Here is a 21386-nt window from a genome sequence, read left to right as displayed (position 1 = left end):
ACACGCCTATAAACCTGTAAATTATTTCTTTGTCCTATATGCTTTTGGAGACAGGTGTAGTGTCACTCCACATTTTTCTTGGCAAAATATTATTGAAAGTTGACAACATTAAGAATATTCTCAATTGAATTAAAGTGACAGGTTATAAGTTCCCTGTGATAAAAAAGACAGACACTTTGTGGTACAATAAACATAGGTTCTTAATTCTATTTTTCAATGGGTCAAGGGGAAGAGAAATGAGCAACAAAGTTAACATAACAGTATGGTTAAAAACTCACCACACGTTTTTCCCGAAAGTCTATTCCTACTGTTGTAATGAACTTGGGATTGAATTTATTGTCCGTGTATCGATAAAGAAATGTCGTCTTCCCCACCCCCGAATCTCCAAGGGCCAGGAGTTTGATCAGATAATCATAGTCCCCATCTGTCATAGTGATGGTCTTGGTGGGCCTGTGTAGAAGAGGAAAAATAGTAGGTTATGATAAAACTCGGTTTCCCTCTACCTTCCTTCAAAACACAACATAAATGTACATTTCAAGGTTAAAATAGTTGGATACTTCTATTTTGTCAAATTATGAATTAACTTGCTCAAAGCAGCCTAGGGAGCAAGAGTACCTCCATTATTTCACTCAGTACAAATCTTTTTACATCCTGTCAGTTCATATGGGACAAAAACTATCTGGAACCCACAACAGTCATTGCCACAGTAGTAGTAGAAAGTAGCCATGGCTTTTAGTTTTACAGTCGGTGCCCTTTGGGGCCAGGAAGAGGAGGAAGTCACAGGAAACCAAAAAGCCAGCCCAAGATGATGCAGGTAGGCTAGGAAAACATTGAAACTACATATGGGTAAGTGGAAGAGAAAAGCCGCGGGAAACATTTTGCATCTAATCATGTATAATGAGCTTTCTATTATGTGCATGCAAAATATTCCCTTTTAATTTAAAAAATTTAACAACTGAGATGACAACCTTTAAAAACATTGATTTGAAATCATTTCAAAAGCAGTGTCTAAAAATCTTCTGTTTTGAAATACCAAAGCCTCTGTTCTCCAATGGCAAATCTGTTGTATTTGGCAAACCTGCTGAATATTTTCCAGACCTTGAAAAAGGAGAAAAGCTAGTAAGAAACATGACTATGGTAATTCTGCTAGTATTTCTCCTGCCTGAAAGAATGCCATTCGCCATTTTTCCCATTGTGCTGACCTCTTTTGCCTCAGTCTTAATTTCTCCTGTTGTTATAAGGACTCTGGGTAAGGCCAGGGGCTATTGCCTAGAACACCTGCACTGGTGATTACCTTTGAATTACACTATCACTTACAGAATATTTAAGGAGGTTTCCACTCTGGAGGTCAGCAAAATGATTTGCCATTTGATAAAATTTTCTGGTTCGTGAGTTGTAGAAACAGGTTAGATAGTCCTACGTAGAGGAAAGCCTGCAAAGAAGTTCTTAGAAAAGTATCTCTCCGATTAGATGAAAGGGCAGAATATTTTTCCATTTCTACAGGTACAGAAAACATCAGACTCCCCAGTTCTGGGGCAATTAAAATTAAATTTCAATAAGTTATCCCACAGATATATCTAAAAATTGCTAGATAAGGGGCGCCTGGGTGGTTCAGTGGGTTAAGGCCTTCTGCCTTCAGCTCAGATTGAGCCCCACGTCTGTCGGGCTCTCTGCTCAGCAGGGAGCCTGCTTCCCTTCCTCTCTCTCTGCCTGCCTCTCTGCCTACCTGTGATCTCTGTCAAATAGATAAATAAAATCTTATTAAAAAATGGCTAGATAATTTTAATCATTTTTTACCTGTAAGAATATGATGTACATATTCATCACTTCAAATAAAACTTTATTTTTTACACAGTCATTTTAGTTAGTGATCAAAACTAAAAGGGATAAATAATGATGAAAATGATAATTAGGTACTTAGCAAATCAGTACCATTACATCATTTGGAAGATCAGAAAAATTTTTGCATTAGAATTCTCTAAAATTTGAGCTACCGTGCCGCTAAATCCTGTTAAATATATTATGGGTGCATTTTTCTTTAATTAATGAAGTGTTTTGAGAGCTGCCAATACATAACTTCTATGCTAAACCTCTCCTCTTCTATAGTATGCTTTCTTCATTGAGTAGGACTCTCAAGGTGAATGTTTGCTGAAATGTTCTTTTATTGTTGTTGCTTTTTGTTTAGTAGCTATACAAAGTATAGTCATTGCTCAGGAAGAGTTGCTTAGCTTCCATCAACAACCAGTGTTCTTCAATACAAGGATGCAGATAGCTCAGGTACTGACCTGAAATTCTTCTTGGAAAATGTCTTCATTGACTAACTACCTAGCAGTGACTAGTTCTGAGTTCAGAGGATTCTAAATACTTACCAGGACGTTTTAGTTGAAGATGTTGCTGTTCCTAGTCTCTGAGTTAAATTGGTTGTTAGAGGAGATTGCCATCAATTCCCCCCACTTGGGTCTATCTGGGCCACCATCACTCGACCTTCTTCTCTCTTTGCCTCCCAGACTTGCCCATGTGCAACTCCTCTGAAGGGTGATAACGTCTGGCATTTCACTAATAGAACTGGATGAAATTGCTGATTCTCTTGGGAAAGAAGGATTAAACCTATCCTGAGATATGTGACAAAAGCTAAATTCTTCCCTGAGCACAAGTCTTGATCAGGGGGAGGAAATTAAAGGAACTGGCTGCCTAAATACAAGATAAAGTTGGGGGATACTGTGGCCCCCTGGCCTGGAAAAATGAACATAATAAAGTCAAGAAGATATATCAGCGTACTTCCAATTTTTGCTTAAAGTTAACTATGTTTTCTGCACTATTTTTGTGACAGAGTTAAGACAAGCTAAGCCTTGAGCAAATCTAATTAAATACCTCCAATATACAGTATCAGGTCCAAAAATGAAAATTTTAAAGATTTATTATCTTAGTATCTGGCATACATACACTTAAGGCTTAAAGATGGAAAAAAAAAAAAAGACCTAGCTTTACAAGAGGAAATATGATTGACAGATGAGTCAAATAGTTGTGTTTTTAGTTCAAACAAAACAGTAATTTCATGGGCTGTAGTGGTCTGTGAAGATTTCGTAGAGCAAGATGAACTTGTATTTAATCTTATAACAAAGGGAGGAATTACGTATGTGGAGAGAAGATACAGGAGCACTGCATCGACTAGGACTTCCCACTTGTACAATGAAACTATCACCACTTGCCAACAACATGACCTGCCAGGTATTCCGGATCTGCAATTTGTTCTCTGTTGTTGGTACATAAACTTGCCTGAGGCAATACTGACTTGCCTCCCAGTCAGGCTCTAATCCAGAGTGAACAATTGACTAACCATGGATCAGTTTCATGGTGGCTCACATTGGCTCTCTTCTATAAATGTAGGATTATGGACACTGAGTAAAAATTCCACCTGAAATCAGTACAAAACTTGACACTATAGAAAACCTCTATTTAGTGTCTCCAGTAGACTCGTTAAAGAAATTGACAAAGTAAACTCGGTATGAGACAGTTTGTCTTTTAAGTTGCTTTCGAAAATGAATTTTCTCATTTTTTGTATTACCACTTATATACAATTATTTCGTTAGGTTCCACTTTTACTACCATGTGATTTTCTGAGTCCTAAAATCATATGACCTTGATATTCTATCCTTGGCCTGGCAAATATGACACCACAAAGAAAAATAAAAGCTTTGGCAAAGTTTCCTTTTCCAAGAACTGAGCTAAAAAAAAAATGATCGGGGAAGGATCAAAAAGCTGACAAGTTTAGCAGTATTTATTCCTGCACAATGATTGATGTTCTTGTCACTTCTTCCTTCTATGGCTCTAAAAGTAAAGAAAAAGCCAGAAGATTGCTGTACTTCAGGAAGTATGTCTGACTCTCTCCCATTATCACTGTGTCACAAGCTAAACCACAAGAGCCAAGAGGTCTTCTAGATATCGAACCTGAAGCACCATCCTCCAAGCCCTTCATGGAAGGTAAGGGGCTGGAAGAGAAGGAAAAAGAATCCAAAAACACTTGCAAGGCTCTACTAAATGAAGAGTCTCAAAGGCAGAAGGAACTTTAAATAACCCTCTTCAGCTTACAGAGGAGAAGTCATGTGCACAAAAGTTATGTTACTTGTGGGATGACAGTTTCTAACAACAACAACAATAAAATCCAAGACCATTGTTCATTATAATTTGAAATGAAAAGTAGGTTAGATAGGTAGAAAGTAGAAATATTTTCATTCTATGGGGGAAGGGAATTTTCTTTGGTTACTGCCAGGAGCATGATTTTCATTGTTAGACTATCTCAAATGAGGCTGCCCAGAGTTTCTTTCTTTTCCCCCCACTCCTATGCCTCATTCTTGTTCAACATAAATCTCATTTGCTCAGAAACTTAATATCCCTTGTCCACTGCTGGATCCAGAGTCCAGAACAGTTGCTGGCATGATTAGGGGATCAGTACATGTGTGTTGAGCATCGGAGCCATGCAAATGTCATAATTAATGAAATTAATCTTTGAGCAGTTGGTGGAAGTGGAGTCCTTCCAAGTTCAGGACTTACATTCTCCTTCCTTCCTCAATTGTGAAGGGAATATTTAGATTAAATGATCACTGTGGGACCTTCCAGGTCTGGCTTCCTGAGCTCATTTTTCTATTTCTATAAAAACCTTCTCAAAATAGAATACTTGTATCTTCAGAGAAGCAGTTTCAAAGAACCTAGGAAAAGAGAAAGCACAGAAGGACTGTAATTTTGGATGTGAGATCTGTATCGGCAGAGAATACATAAACTTGTCAGTTGAATAGTTCAGGGGTCAGAACTGGGCTTCTCCATAAAAGCACTCATTCACCCATCTAACACATACTCACTGGCACCTTGTAATTCGCATGATATTCTGCATGACTCCAAGGATACACTCTGTTTTCTCTAGAGGGAAGCTTAACAAATGCTACAGATATGTATGGATGGCTACTGTACAGGCAGACTTCCCCATGCGAACTTAAAATATTCTTTGTGAGCTCTCCAAGTAACAATCCTAAAAATGCTGTGAAAAGCTATGACCTTGTGACTTGAACTTATTAAATTAATAAAAATCAAGTTAAATTCTTTTTTTTAAAGATTTTATTTGTGGGGTGCCTGGGTGGCTCAGTTGGTTGGGCATCTGCCTTCAGCTCGGGTCATGATCCATCAAGTTCCACTGGGCTCCTTGCTCAGTGGGAAGCCTGATTCTCCCTCTGCTTGCTGCTTTCCCTGCTTGTGCTCTCTCTCTCTGACAAATATATAAATAAAATCTTTAAACAAAAAAATCTTTAAAAAAAAAAGAATTTATTTATTTGAAAGCAGGAAAGAGCATGATCAGGGAGAGGGGGGCAGAGGGACAAGCAGACTCCCTGCTGAGCACAAAGCCCAACACAGGGCTCAGTCCCAGGACCCTGAGATCATGACCTGAACTGAAGCCGTCCAAGGTCCCCCAAACCAACTTAATATCTTAAGGCACTTTAGACAGCTTAAAATAACAAACAAAGTATCAGTGATATTACTTCGTGGTGCTTTACATAAAACAAAGCTGTCAAACATAAAATGGACAGATGCCTAATATTTTCCCATGTAACTTTATAGGACTGGTTTGTATTGGGCTCCAGTAGGTACATTTTGAGATCTGGCATTCCCACAGCAAAATGTCATTGAGTGATCGCCTGAGGGTGGTTCTCATGGTCTGACCTTGGAATTCTGCTTCCCATAACCACATCCATGTCCTAGAGAAACTGGGGCGCACGGGTGGCACAGCTGGTGAACTGTCTGACCCTTGATTTTGGCTCAGGTCATGATCCCCAGATCATGAGACTGGGCCCTGCGTCCGACTCCATGCTCAGGAAGGAGTCTGCTTGAGACTGTCTCTCCCTCCTGCTCTACCTCTTCCTCCCAAAATAAATAAATATTTTTAAAAAATAAATAAATTATGGATGGTACTCAAAGGACCTATAGTCTGCGCAGCAGTAGAACAGAGGCATCTTGTGAAGGGAAGGGAGATGGGGGGGTAATTAAAAAAAACAACTATGTATTCAATAGCATTTTCTTCTGTTAAGAAGGTTTTGATTTTCATTTTGATTCTTCTTAAAGGCTATTTAAAATTAATGGAAGTGAGCCTATATGGAAAATTCAAACCCAATTATAAATATATATCAATATCAAGTTAATCAAGCAACCTTTACTTAAGCCGACAATGGTCATTGTGTCTCTTACTGCAATCAAATCTATTTTAAAAGATAAAAGTATCCATTTTGCTTCATTCTGTGATCAAGAGATCTAATGTAATAGAGATAAAGCAAGAAGTTATTGAACTCTGAAGTTCAGCTTACTTGGCCTGAAAATAAAGGGTAAAAACTCTAACACAAGTCATCTTTAAATTGATTTATCTCCATTGATATATTATTCTCACATATTTTAAAAATTATTCTCACATATTAAACTCACTTCTAAGCCAATGAATGATTTCACCTAAATATATATTTTTTAAAGTAACATTTTTTTTTCCATTGGCTTCATTTTGTGGCAACTTTTGAATCTATGAAAGGTTTTTTTTTTTTCCTTTTTCTCTGTACTGTTTATTACAAGAAATTTCTAACATATACACAATTTGAGGGACTAGAAGTATCTTCCCATAGATCATTCAGCCAGCTTCTAAATGAATGTATAGAAGCCAGCTTCTATCCACCTAGGTCTATACCCAAAAGAAATGCAAACATATATCTACACAAAAACTTGTACATAATACTCAAAACTGTCCCCAAAAGGAAATAACCCAAATGTCCATTAGTGGATGAACAGATAAACAAAATGTGGCAGGGCCACCCAATGGAATATTACTCAGCCATAAAAAGGATAAGGTAGGGACACATGCTACAACATGGAAGAACTTTGGCAACACTGTAAGTGAAAGAAGCCAGATGTAAAAGGCCACAGGTTTTATGATTCAATACATATGTAATGCCCAGAATAGGCAAACTTATAGAGGCAGAATATAAGTTAGCATTTGCCAGGGGATGCAGAGAGAAGGAATGGAGAGCGACTGCTGATGGGGAAGAGGCATTTTGGGACGGATGATGAAAATATTCTGGATCTAGATAATAATGGGGCCACATTTTTTGTGAAAGTACTATAATAAACCCCTGAATTGTATACTTTTGAAGGGTAGATTTTATGATATATGAATTATACTCCACAGAGTTATTTTAAAAGCCTAAGGAAGTAAAAATAACGTATTTTATTTAAAAAAAAATTTTTAGCTGAGCTCTACTTTCTAGGTGTTAATTAATACTTGTTTACAATGAAGTCAATTATTAGCAAGAATCAGGTGTATTCAGGTAATAATACCTTCCTGAACCCCAATGGAAAGTACCTGTAGAATATACTTTATGAGCCTGATTCTCGCATTTATATCAATTTCTTTTTTATAAAAATATTTCATATGGGATGCCTGGGTGGCTCAGTCAGTTAAGCGTCGGACTCCTGATTTTGGCCCAGGTCATGATCTCAGGGACTGAGGTGAAGCCCCACTTCAGGCTCCATGTTTAGCATGTGGAGTCTGCTTGAAATTCTCTCTCTTCTTCCCTCTCCCTCTGGTGTGCACCCTGTCCAACCTCCCAATAAATAAATAAATAATCTTTTAAAAAATTCTTTATTTGATAGGGTCCCAATAGCCAGTCTACTGAGCAAATGTGTTCACAATTCAGGAGTAATTGAAAATCACTGAAGAACAGGGAAGACTGGTCATCAGGACCCCGTGGAACAGCACTGGACAAGAACTTGGCTGTGTATATCATCCAGTGAGTCCCCACATTGGGGATCATCAGTATTCCCTCGAAGGTTTACAAGTACAAACTCTAAGACCTTTCCAGAAGGGCTAAATCAGAATCTCTGCAGCCAGGCCCTGGAACATAAGAGTTCAAAAATTCCACTAAAATATGACAGTAGAACAGCCAGATTTAGGAACTGTTTTTCTCCTTTTTTTCACCTTGAGACCTGTCTACAGGAAATTCTTCCGGAAGGTTAGACTCTTCATCTCTTTCAGCAACTCATTCCAGAGTAGGAAAAACCCATTGGTCAAGAAAAGAGTCAGGTGATCTGATTTGATCTTGTTACTGTCCAGAGAAATTTCCCCTTGTTGATTGCCATCAGCCACAGAGTTGCTGGAGTCCTTCTGCTGCTGATCCACGCTAGTGCAGTGCCCTTAACGTGCTTCCCTAGCTCTGTCTCATTTTGTTTCCTCACATATTCTAAATTTTGTTTCCCTAAAAATTAGGAGTATTCCTCAAAACATTATTTACTCACTCGAAACATGGAAGATATCGCATAAATGTTGCAATTAAGTAAATTAAGCGTTAAGAATTTTTTGAAAGATTTAGTATTTGACTTGGAAAGGTTTTATGCTTGTCTTCATAAGTGAGCCACATGATCTACTTTTTATTAGAGAGCCTACTTTAAAGAAAAACAAAATGCTTTTGTAGGGCCTTTCACCTAGGACTTTAACTCCAGAACAAGAAAAATCAATTTAAATTCCTTGCAATTCAACAAAGCCTCATATGGAAAGACCTGTATCTTTCCCAGGACTGGAAAAAACCTTTGCGGCAATACAACACATTAGGAAGTATACACACATCGGTTGACACCTTCCCTGAAGCCAGTCAGCAAGACCAGAAAATGGGTTTTCCTAACTTAGTGATTTCTCAAATGTGGCAGTTTTTAAAACTCCCAGACCACACCTTAAATCATGTAAATCTGACTCCTGATGGTGAGACAAAAACCTTAATATTCCAACCTACTGTCAAGTTTGAGAACCGCCACACTGCCCTTTAAAGATTTTATTTGAGAGAGAAAGTGTGTGCACCTAGGAGTACACAAGTGGGGGAGGGGGAAATAAGAGGGAGGCGCAGAGGGAGAGAGAGGATCTGGGGCAGACTTCCTGCTGAGCACCCAGCTGACTCCATCTCACAACCCTGAGATCACAACCTGAGCCAAAACCTCCTAACCGACTATGCCAACCAGGTGCCCCAAGAACCATCATACTACCTTTCAGCACAGAAAGGTGCTGAATTATTTCTAATTATTTCTAATTTCAACAGCAAAAATAACTCCTAGCTTCACAATATGGCTAACAGGAGAGCTGAACAGACCATTCATGAAGACATATTGTTTCCTAAGACAGTGGTTGGATGGGAAGATGGGTACGTTTCCCACCACAGGTGCCTGCCTCAGTGGGCCCACCAGCCCCGGCCATGGGAGCTGCTTTCTTTCACCATGACAAGGGCATGTGTCCTCTACGATGACAGTCAATCTATCTCTTTTTTCTGTAGAGTTATGTGACATATGGAAAACACCGAGTAGAAGCTTCAACCCTTAACGTCTCCTCAGAGAAGAACAATATGAGTTTGAGCTAAAGAGATGAGCATTTAATAAGATGTTCTCCTAAGTTTTCAGACATTGGTCTAATAATCTTGCAAAACTGTGATCATTTTCCAGCTGGCTGCTGCTTTGAGAAGTCTTGCCAAACTTCCACTGCTTTGCCTCATTATCTGAGAAAGGGCATATTAATCAAAATATCTGCCCATAAATTTTGCATCTCTCAAATGTGAGGAAGCCAAGTTAGATAGCATCTGTGGGCTCACATATCTATAGAAAAATGAAAAGATGAGCTCCATATTCTTACAATTTTCTCACTTAAACCTAATTCTAGTAACTCATAGAGCCATATAATTCCAAAAATAAAAAAAGACAAAAAATCCATGACCTCTTTAGGAAAAGAATGTTGGCTAGCTGCTGTTTTAGTTGATAATTAACAGGAAGCATTTTAAGAGCTTAATAAATGCTGAAAAAGAGAGATTATATCTACAAAGAATGGAATTAGTCCAAAGAAAGTGCTTATTTATCTCAAGGGTTCTTTCTATATTCTGCAGATGCTTATGTTAATTGAAATTTCTGGATCAGAATTTTATTTTTGCAATATGTATGAGGCTTAGTGGAAAATACAGAATGCTATTACAAGTGGAGAGAAAATAAGTAAATGTTAAGTTTATTCATCTAATACATTATTTGAAATGAGCTCTATACCAGAAAATCTATGGCTCTAAATCTAAAAGGTATTCAGAGAGTGAAAAACTCATAAAGCCCCAAAACCAAATAATCCGGTTAAAAAATGGGCAGAAGACATGAATAGACATTTTTCCCAAGAAGGCATCTAGATGCCTAACAGCCACATGCAAAGATGCTCAACATCACTCATCATCAGGAAAATGAAAATCAAAACCATGATGAGATATCACCTCACACCTGTTAGAATGGTCAAAATCAACAACACAGAAAACAACAGGTGTTGGTAAGAATATGGAGAAAGGAGAACCCTCCTGCACTGTTGGTGGGAATGCAGCTGGTGCGGCCACTCTGGCAAACGGTGTGGAGGTTCCTCAAAAACTTGAAAATAAAATTACCCTATGATCCATTAATTGCACTACTAGGTATTTACCCTAAAGGTACAAAAATACTGATTCAAAGGATACATGCATCTCAATGTTTATAGCAGTGTTATCAACAATAGCCAAACTTATAGAAAAAAACCAATGTCCATCAACTGATGAGTGGATAAAGATGTGGTATTCATCTATCTATCTATATACACATACATAAATATATATGTCTATATATATAAACATATATGTCTATGTATCTATATATGTATATATGTGTATACATATATAATCTTTATGAATACCACATATGGTATTCACATATTTATATATGGTATTATATATATTTATAATTCCATATATATAATTCCATTATATGGAATATTATATATTATATGGAATTATTGGAATATTATATATTCCATATAATGGAATACACACACATATACAATGTAATATTACTTAGCTATAAAAAAGAATGAACTCTTTACATCTACAACAATGTAGGTGGAGCTAGAGAGTATTATGCTAAGTGAAATAAGTGAGACAAAGACAAATACCATATGATCTCAATCCTATGTGGAATTTAAGAAACAAGTGAACATAGGGGGGAATAAAAGAGAGGCGAGCCAAGAAACAGACTCTTGACTCCAGAGAGCAGACTGCTGGGTCCTGGAGGGGAGGTAGACAGGTACTACAAACTAGGCAATGAGGATGAAGGAGCCCATTTGTTGTGATGAGCACTGGGTGTTGTAGGTAAGTGATGAAAGCACTGAATTCTACACCTGAAACTAACGTTACGCTGTCCATTACCTAACCAGAACTTAAATAAAAATTTGGAGGAAAAAAGAAAAAGAAAAACTCATCAAATGATGCAGGAGTGGGGGCAGAAAAAATCAGGAGGGCTTTATGGAGGAGGGGAGATGAGAGCTGGAGTTCGATGTGGGGAGAACAAATGACGGGGGTGAGCAGAGCGCTCGTGTCCTGGAGGCAGCAGGTATACCCAGCGTCAGAGGCTACAGCCAATACGGCTCAGGTGGAAGCAGAAGCAGCACTCTGGGGGGCCTCGGTTGGAGAAATTGGATCTGCAGGATAAGGTGTCAATGGTGGTGTGATGTAAGAGGCAGCTGTTGGAGGACACAGGCCTGGGTTTAGAAGTTCAGTTTCAGCCATTTAGCCCCTATGTGGCCATGGGCAAACTACATAACCCTTGATTCCTACAGTCTTTTTGTTGTCGTTGTTGTTTTAATTTTATTTATTTATTTGACAGAGAGAGAGAGAGAGAAGGAGAGCAGGAACACAAGCAGGGGGAGTGGAAGAGGGAAAGCAGTCTCCCCCGCCCCCAGCAGAGCAGGGAGCGGGATGCGGGGCTCGATCCCAGGACCCTGGGATCATGACCTGAGCCGAAGGCAGACGCTTAATGAATGAGCCACCCAGGCCCCCCTATTCCTACAGTCTTTACCTGCAGTCGTAGGTACGTAAAGTAGGTAAAGTACGTGGTTCAATACATTCCATCATCCTATATTTCCCCTCCACGCTTAACTCGCCAAAACATAGGGAACCATTAAAAACAACACCACCATATGATCAATGACACAATGTAAGAAAACCACATAATAATTAATCAATTCCTACAAGTTACTTTGTAACTTAAAATGAAGTCACCCAATTTCTCAGAACAAAGGTCATGTAGAAATCCCAAGAAAAAGGCATAGCTACATTTTTAAAAGCTGGCTTTACTTCCACTTGACAAAGCACTAGATTATTTCAGCTACTTTATCCCCTGCTGAAGCTCCGATTAAAAATACAGTATGTCCACAAGGCCTAATTACAGCTTTAATAAGCCTATTGTTTACTTCTTGGCAGTAACCTAATCAACTGACCATGTCTTAGACTCACCTAGCATTTTCCAATATAAAACATTTATGATTTTGTCTTTGATGACTTTTACCCCCAGCTGTTACTGGTGAGAAAAGAGAAGTCCTCATTAGCGCAAAGATATTTACAGTTATGCACTCTTGTCCTGCTGTCTGGTGCATTTTCAAGTCTCATCAGAGCAGAGCAGAAGGCAGCTGGGTGCCTTGCTCAGCACCCTCGCTGGCCAGGGTAGCACTCCATTCTATAATATTTATTAACTTAAGAGTTGGTGAACATTGTTGGTTAATAACAATTCGAGATGGAGAAAAGTCATAAAATATTTAAAAATGTGAGTGGTTTGCTAAATTATACTTCCTAAAAAGGTTGCTACTCAGAATTTTGCATTATGCTTTTGTCCGATCTTTTTTTAAACTGAGAAAGGGACCTTCCTGTGGGAACACCCTCTCTTGACTGTTCATATCCACCGGGACTGAGCTCACTGATAAAGAACCATGAGCTCAGCAAAGAAATGCCAAAGAGTTGGGAGTTTTTCTAAACTAAGATTTGTTACAAGACAGTTCTTATGAAATTAGCTTTGCCTCTATTTGCCAGATGGGGTTTAAGAGGAGAGAAAACTCTGTAGCGTGCTACAGGAATACAGACTGGGTCATGTTCTATCTCATCTCTGCAAACATCACCGCCCGCAAGTTCCCTCCTGCCCAGGAAAAACATGATCACATTTTCCATCAGAGATTTACATTTTACTTTCCGGTATTTTTTTTTTAAACAAAAGGACAAGTATAATAATTTACTATATTAAATCAAAAGATTGAAAGGAAAAGGTTAACATCTGAGTGGGAAAAATAATCATAGCGAGCTATATGCCACAAAGAATATATTTGTTATATCTGACACTTTCCAGTTTATGGAAAGTCTGCATCTCTAAGAAATTTGGGGGAATTCATCTATCTCCCCCAACATCAAAGAGTGATCTTCCTATATCATTCCCACTACTTTTTAATTTTTTTTTTTTTTTACGATTTTATTTCTTTATTTGAGAGAGTGAGAGAGCTCACGTAGGGGGAGCTGCAGAGGGAGAGGGAAAGGCAGGCATTCTGCTGAGCAGGGAGCCTGATGCACGGCTTGATCCCAGGACCCTGAGGCTATGACCTGAGCTGAAGACAGATGCTTAACAGACTGAGCCACCCAGATGCCCCTCCACTGCTTTTTTTAAAAAGGAAAATCCAAATATCTTCCTTTAGTGTCTGTTTCCTAAGGTTCTAGCAATAAGCAAACCATTTCTTTTAGCAAGCTACATTATCATAGCTAAAGTAAAGGTTTTCCTGCCGCAAGTTGAGCCCACGTGGATAGGTATTATTACAATAAAAGGAAAAAATATGGAAGTTAAATGCTTGTATATTAAATTTCAGAAGTCAAACTCCTAGTTGCATTTAATAACAAAATAGAGAAGTTTCAGATTTGTTCTATCTATATATTTCTGTTGAACACATCAAGGTGAATGTACCATTGTGCAAGACTGTGAGGGGGATTATATTTCAGAAGAAAGTTGGCTCTGCTCTTCCCTGACAATGTGACTCAGCAGCTAATCTTCTTGCTCATACATACACAATGACAGATGCAGACTCATGCCCCCCCCAGTCCACCCCACCCCCCACTGTCTTTCCCCTAATTAAGCTAAGGGTGGGACTCTAGTATCATTCCTTTGACAGCATGTAAAAGAGCAGACTTTTCTTCAGATCTAAAACAGAAACTAGTTTTATAAACCCAGCAATAAGTAAGGTTTACTTATTGAATAATCATAAATATTAGTAAATGATACACTGTATCTCCTGGTAGACAGGTTTACATTGTCCTAAGCAAAACAAGTGAGTAGTATAAAATACGAGGAAGAAGTATGAGAATGCAAGCTGGGACATTTTTCTCCAGCCCAGCATGGACTAGGTCCCATCAGCTATTGATTCATAATGAGCACACATGCGTGTGTACACACACACACACACACACAGGCACAGAGGCTTATCAAGCATGAAAACATCAGGAGGCCTGTGCACACCACTCCCTAAAAGCCAGTCCTCTACTGAAACTGATCTTGTTAGAAGATAAATCTGCTTTGAATGTTTATGGAGGAAGCCAGAAATATGTACAATTTACAATACAAATTATATAAAATATACAAATCTGAACTTTCTTCTAGGCCTATAATTCAAAGTAGGAGAATGAGATCATCTTTTTCGTTGAGAATTCGATGCAATCTATCCAACAGGCAGGGGCTACTCTGCCTAGAACGAGTGTACTGGGTCCTAGGTTTCCTCGCCTGGAAGTAAGGTGGTGCCGGTTTGTTGGATGAGCAGCAGAGGACAGAGGAGGGGGTTATTTGTGCAAGGAGCGAGGGGAACATGAAGGCACGCCCATTATCAGCCTCTTTAATTATCCCTGACAGATTGCCCAGGTGGAGGCCTCAGGGTGCTTCAAAGGAAAGATCAGAAAGTTGCCTGGGGCCCTGACACTGTCAATGGCCAGTCTGATCCCTGCCTTTGATGAAAACTGGTACAGCAAACCCATTTACAGAACCTCTGTGTGTAGAACAGTAACCCCAGGAGCTGGGAGAAAATGAAGGAGGAAAGCGGAAATACATGTGAGATGATCCAGAAATGCTTAAGAAGCAACAAGAATGAGGCATTCTGTAAGAAACTGAGGAAAAAGGATGGGGTTTATAGTTAAAATTCGTCTTCAACACATACTTGTAGCACCGCTCCATTTCTAAAGCAAGGATATTAATCACCCCCACTTCCGCGCCTTCGCTCACCCAACAAACATTTATTGGGCACTGATCATGTGCCAGGCACACCAAGCTTATTGCAGAGATTAAATGAAATGGCATGAAGTCTCCACTACGTTACCAAGACAAATGTGACGGCTCAAGGGACTGCGTGTTCTGACGGCATACGCACCTGCCACGCCTACTCACTCTCAGAAGGGGCTCATGTGAACAAAGGGCACGGTCACTGCAGCTACTAAGAGTCTCCTAACTTGTCTTCAGGTCTGTGGCTTTGCCTTTTCCTCCGTCCTTCTCCAGCAAACAAGCCAATTTTCCTCAGAATTATAGTCGGCCAACATCACTGTCCTGCTTCCCATTTCCCAGTGGCATTCATCAAACTGCAAATAAAACCCAGAGTCCTTTCTCCTGCCTTACAAAGCGCTGTATGACCCGGCGGACTGTGCTATACCAGTTCTCTATTCCTTCAAGGAGCCGCGTTTCCTCCTGTGTTAGAACCATGGCATGGGCTGTTCCCTCGGCCTACACTCTTCCCCCACTCCTATCTCACAAATGGTCTTCTTACTATCATTTGCTTCTCCCTTTAAATGTGTCTTCATCAGGGGGATCTGGTAGGGATCCCAAATCTAACAAAGGCTCCCATTCACTTTCTCGTCTAGTGTTTGTGTGGCCCTTCTTCCCAGCTGATATGGTTCTTCTTGTTTATTATCACTCACTTTCCCATCTAGGCTGCAAGCTCGAGTGGGTTGAATCCTCGCACGCTTTGTTCACTCCGGAGTCTAGCTAAAAATAGGTGTTCAACAAATATTTGCTGGAGACACTAATACATGCTCTGTTAGATTGAATTTGTGTGGTTCTGTAATGCAGAGACAGCTGGTCTCGAAGAAGTCCAGCCTGTGCATGAAAATCCCTGAACACTCTTCCTAAGAAACAGTGTCTTGACCATCAAAGTTACCTGATATGTTGATTCAAAGAAGAAACTAATCTGAAACTCACAAGTTCAGGATAAAGCTATAAAATTAAAGAACCCTAGGAGTTGAGTGTACAGTTTCCAACTCTACTAATTGCAGTTTTGAATACCTACCTCTACTCCTTTGATATTCAGAAACAAGTCCACTTAAAATACAGAAGATTTTGATGAGAGGCTAGAATTTGATGAGAGGCTAGAAAGGGTTTTAGTTAAGTGCTTAAGGGTGGGATGACTGAAGAGGAAACCTCCTTTGGATTCCTGGACCATTTCCAGGAATGGAAATGTGTGTGTGTGTGTGTGTGTGTGTGTGTGTGTGTGTGTATGTATGTGTGTGTGTGTGTGTAGGCTTCCCCAAACCATGGGTAAAGACCTCAGTCCCACAAGATGGCCCTCCACTCTAGGCATCAGCGGGAAGCCCATGTTGTTACCTGTGCTACAAACTGACCAGCTACAAATTGGAGATTCCAACAAGCCCTCCAATACAGATGCCAATTGTCGCTCAGAAGGGACCTGTATGTAGTTCTAATCAACAGGCTGCAAACCAGAGGCTCCCACAACCCTCTCCTTAAGTTCTATTAATTTGCTCACAGAACTCAGGAAACCTGTTTCCTCCCTAGATTACAGATATATATTACAAAGATTGTTAAAGGTTACAAATCAACAGTCAGACGAAGAGATACATAGGGCAAAGTAGCAAACAAAGGAGCTTCTGTCCTCATAGAATTTAGGGCCTGGCATGGTCACCTGTGGAAATATTCTGGTTCCCCAACCTAGAAACCCCCAGAATCCCCTCCTTTTGGGGGGGTTTTATGGAGGCATCATTACTTAGGCATGTTGGTCAACTCATTGGCCATTGGTGATTGATGCAACCTCCAGCTCCTCTCCCCTACCCTGAAATTAGCAGGTGGGACTGAAAGTTCCAACCCTCTCTTCCTGGTTGGTTCCCTCAACCCTTGGCCTTTTCCCAAAAGTTGTTTCATTGCATAGACCTGGTTGTAACGGAAAGGAATTTGTTATATATACGAGACATCCAGGTCACCTTGACGGTTCTGAAGCTATGTCAGAAACTGAGAAGGGGAGACCAGATGTTATGACAGAGATGTTCCATTGCTCTTACCCCTCCGGAAATTCCAAGGGCTTCTGGAGCTATGATCCAGGAACTGAAGATAAAGACCAAATATAGTTGACAAATACATTTTGGTCACCTGAGTGGTCAAATACATATATTTCTTATAATATAAATCACAATATCGTAGAATCTCATGTGAGCAAATCATGGGCTCAAATCCTCATTTCTACCATCTCCCATGTAAAGTTTGTTTTTGTTTTTGTTTTTTTTTTAATGAAGCAACCCATTATCTTAGATCTCAAATTCTGAGGGTACAAAATAAAAATAACCTGTACTTCAAGAAAAAGCAAGGATCCTGTTTCAAATCTATGAAAATGGCTAGTGTTGCAAGAAAATTGAAGAAAACATTATCACTACAGAATGCAAATAACTCACATCATAGGTAACCTGAAGGAAGAAGAGTACCACTGATCTGTCTGTGACTGTTTTCACTCTGACCTGGATTCCTGGACAGAGCATACAGTAACTGCTCAGTAAGGACCTGGAATCTTAAGGCAGCTCTGTCTGGGAACAAATTTCAGCTAGTGCTGAGTTTTCAGAACCTATATTATAAAGATTTTACAGAGGATTACAAACTTTTTTACTTAATTCACTTGCTTTATTTCAGCCTCTACGTCTTAAGAAAAAAAGTTATGGCTGATCTTCCCTCGTGTGGTACAAAGGTCAGCTGCCTGAAAACCTCCTGTGTTTCTCCATATGTACTCTTTGGTAACTGCTCTCTAACGATGGCCTCTGTAGCCAGTATTTTGAGGTGTCCTAAAAGACCTCCCTGAACCCTAGCATCTGCCCAGCCACTGTGCCTAAAACCTTCATGAATTCTTTATGAAACAGATAATCCTAAGGATCTAGTAGAAGGATATTAACTGTATTAGAGCAAGAGGTCACCAAGGAGGCGATATTTTAACTAATTTGCTCATTAGTGTTGATGAGGTTGACACAGTAAACTCACTACCTCCCACAGTCACCTAACTGTGTCTTCCAAGGCAAATGTTGATTAACAGAGTATCTGGTAAAAAGAGACACAACATATTTTGTTGAATAAATAATGAAAACGAGGCAAAAGTAGACTTAGGCATAGCTGTATCAGTGAAATTCCTGAATGGGAAAATAGGGAAGAAATTTAGTAAAATAAAGTACATGGGCTGCTAGAGGGACACCTTAAAAAGGAGGGGGGGCATATAGAATCAAGCCCCTCTCCCCCTCCCTCAAAATTTTGTTCCTAGCTGCCCCTAAAAATGTCCAACCCATTCTAAATACCCTTATTATAATTGGTTGAGCTTCTCAGATTCTAAAAGCTATTGTAATAATTAACTTAAGAAAACCACCCTGCCCTTTACCAGTGGCATTTAATTGAATCTATAATAATCTGTACTTTGCCTAATAATACATTAAGTCTGCAGCTATGTGTTGAAAAAAGACATAAGGAGGACAATAAAAATTGTCAATAAAAAGGCAATAAAAAGGTGAGCAGGAAAGGGGACATTCCAAATTGTTGAGCCATAACTTATAAAGACATATTTGCATTACTGGATTCTGGATGTCAAAGAAGCCACAGGCAAAAGGCTACCAAAAACTTCAAATGAGTGGTCTGAAAAGCAAAGATGAAGGAAGGTGAAAACATTAGAAGTAGGATAATTAAAGACCTGGGCTGGACAAAGGGTAATTTTGGAAACTCCCACCAAGAGCTAAATATTATTCTGAGCTTATAAAGGTTAGTCCCTCCACCTAGACAAGGTGCACTAACAGTAATTCAGAGCAAGGGAACCCACTATGTGGCAAGGCATACGTGATTGTCATACTTCTAAAAAAGACAAAGTCAACAAACTTGAGACCAATTCATAAAATGAACAAATCACTAAGAAAATTAATAAGATATTAAGAAGTTGACCTGGTCTCCACTTTTCCCCCCTTCTTTCATAGTCCTTCGAGAAAACTTAAAATTTCTTTGTTGCTGTCATAGCATTATTCTTTGGATGCTGGACCAAAACCCAATTCCAAACTACTGGAATCACTCCAATGGTGGTTTCTTTCTTTCTTTTATTTTTATTGATGTATTTATTTTTAGCATCTCGCTCTGCACTGTCAGACATCACCTGCTCTCCAAAATTCACCAGGCCTTAAGAAATTCTTTCACATCTGCTCTTTGCTGAATGTTAAGATTTCAAGGCTGGTTGATCCTTTAAAGATGCTTCTAGGTGAGTTGAAATGACCAAACTTTAGAGAACTTAAGACCCCAGTGCAGATCTGCAGGTTTCTGGGTCCATGAAATGGTGCCCGGGTTCAGCCCCCCTCATATCCCTGCATAGTCAAACTACCCAGAACACAGTCTATTCTCAATTTTAAAAGAGAATATCAAGACAGCTCAACTAACATTTACGGAACATCACCTGTATGCAAGACTACCGTAAGTGCTGTAAATACAGAGACAGACAAAAGGAGCAAAGCCGGGAATGGGATTCAGTTCGATCTCTCCTCCCTGAATCTCTGCCTCAAATTCACCGGAAAATATCATTATCGGGAAGTGACCTTGACACAGATACTCACATTGTGTCCTCTGCTACAAAAACCAGAATGGTTTTGTGGTCTGTTTCTACATCATGCATCTCATAAAACATATCCACAAAGGATGAGAAAGAAAATACTCAGCGTGTGTAGGTATAGGATATGCACCCCTCCATTTTAATCCAGTGCCTTAATTTTAGTTACCCATCAAGACATGGGAACGATATACACACACTCTGAGCACAGTGATCAAGGTCCTGACCAAAAACCGCTGCTTCCTTTGCCCCTAAGTCATAGCTCGTCATTATTGCTGTTCGACTGTTTTTTTCATAAGCCCTTCATGCCCACGTGACTCAAGGCAGGTGAACCAACAAACACAAAATCCAGAACTATCTTGCAAAGGATTTACAGAGACGAGTGAAATTTGAACCCCAAAGAATTTTACCTGTTCGGTTTCTGTCTGTCAGGGTTCTCCAGAAGGCATTTTAACGGAGACAGTCATCCGCTGAGAACCAGAAACAGCTGTTCTGAATTGTTTTTCAAATTAAAAACAAGCTGTTTCTGAAGAGCGTTAAGAAAAGGGGAATCTCAGAATTAGGTCAGAGCAGGGTGTGACCCCAACAAGACTTTGGGGCCAGACAGGGCTCTAATTCCTGTTCCTCTAATGACTAGATGTGTGGCATGAACAAATTAGTTAACCTCGCTCTCAGATCCCTCCTGCATAAACGGGGTCCTACAGCATTTGTAAAACACCTGGTTAGCCACTTAGCCAATGGGGAGACCCTGAGTAGGTGAAAATAATCTTGGTATAGAGCACTATCAGGAACAATTTCTTTGTAATCTTTGCATTTCTTTGTAATTAGTGTTGCAACTGCAAACACATTAATAACATTTCCCATTCTGTGACTGCAATAAAGGACTCTTTCTCAGTGAAAGACCCCCACTGGGCCAGGGAGGGGAGAAGATACTGTTGCCTAAGTACAACCCTGAATGATTCAGATAGAGAAACCTAAAACCGGCTCAGATGATTCTCAAATGAAAAAAAAAAAAAAAATCGAAAGCAGACAAAAAGATGCTAAACAGCATGACTAACAATTTAGGGATGGCACAGTTAGCAAATAAAATTCAGGACACTCAGTTAAATTGGAAGTTTGGATAAAAAGACCAATTTATTTTTTAGCATAATCGTGTCACAAATACTGTTCCTTTAACTGGAGTGATGGATTTCATCTGGCAACCCGAACCAGTGTGATAACTTGTGCAAAAAAGGGAGAAAGAAAAAAAAAAGGGAGCAACAACAATATGTGTAGCTAACTCTTCAATTACACATGTAGGAAATGGAGTTTGGAGATTTGCTTCTGGGAGGGGAACTAGACGGGAGGCACTTTTTGGGCCTTTTCAGTTTTGAACCACATGAAAGTATTACTTATTTTTAAAACAAATGACATTATAAAAATTAAAAATAATTGTAATGGGAGGGAAGAATCAATATAGAGAGGACATAACTAATATAGACTATACGCTTAGAAAACAAAACTGAGAGGAATCTGTCAAAACATCTTATTCTATTACACTCTGGTTTTTCAGTGTAGACATAAATAGAATTAATATTAACAATCACTTGTTGAGCTGCCAGATTATAATTGGAATTAATATTGGCAGCCTCCTGTGGAGTTGCTATTA

The 21386-nt window shown here is 39.4% G+C and overlaps 1 protein-coding gene across 3 annotated transcripts in view; it reads right to left on the bottom strand.

Annotated features, from left to right (window-relative positions):
- Window positions 1-21386, bottom strand: part of RAB27B (RAB27B, member RAS oncogene family) — a 58648-nt gene that overhangs the window by 17462 nt on the left and 19800 nt on the right. Inside the window, exons 1-2 of one of the 3 annotated variants that reach the window (XM_004745520.3) lie at window positions 20149-20487; window positions 279-450 (exon numbers count right to left, since the gene is read on the bottom strand). In XM_004745520.3, coding sequence (XP_004745577.1) covers window positions 279-431 — 153 coding nt within the window. In that variant the 5' untranslated portion in view covers window positions 432-450; window positions 20149-20487. Of the gene's footprint in view, window positions 1-278; window positions 451-4551; window positions 4707-20148; window positions 20488-21386 lie in introns of those variants that run through there. The other 2 variants (XM_045065654.1, XM_004745517.3) reach the window with 2 other exon arrangements.

The sequence above is a fragment of the Mustela putorius genome, unplaced genomic scaffold (assembly GCF_011764305.1).
Source record: "Mustela putorius furo isolate JIRA1106 unplaced genomic scaffold, ASM1176430v1.1 tig00003858_pilon_pilon_pilon, whole genome shotgun sequence".
NCBI classification, from domain to species: domain Eukaryota; kingdom Metazoa; phylum Chordata; class Mammalia; order Carnivora; family Mustelidae; genus Mustela; species Mustela putorius.
The sequence above is the reverse complement of the archived record's forward strand: the minus strand, read 5'-3'. Positions and strand labels throughout refer to the sequence as shown.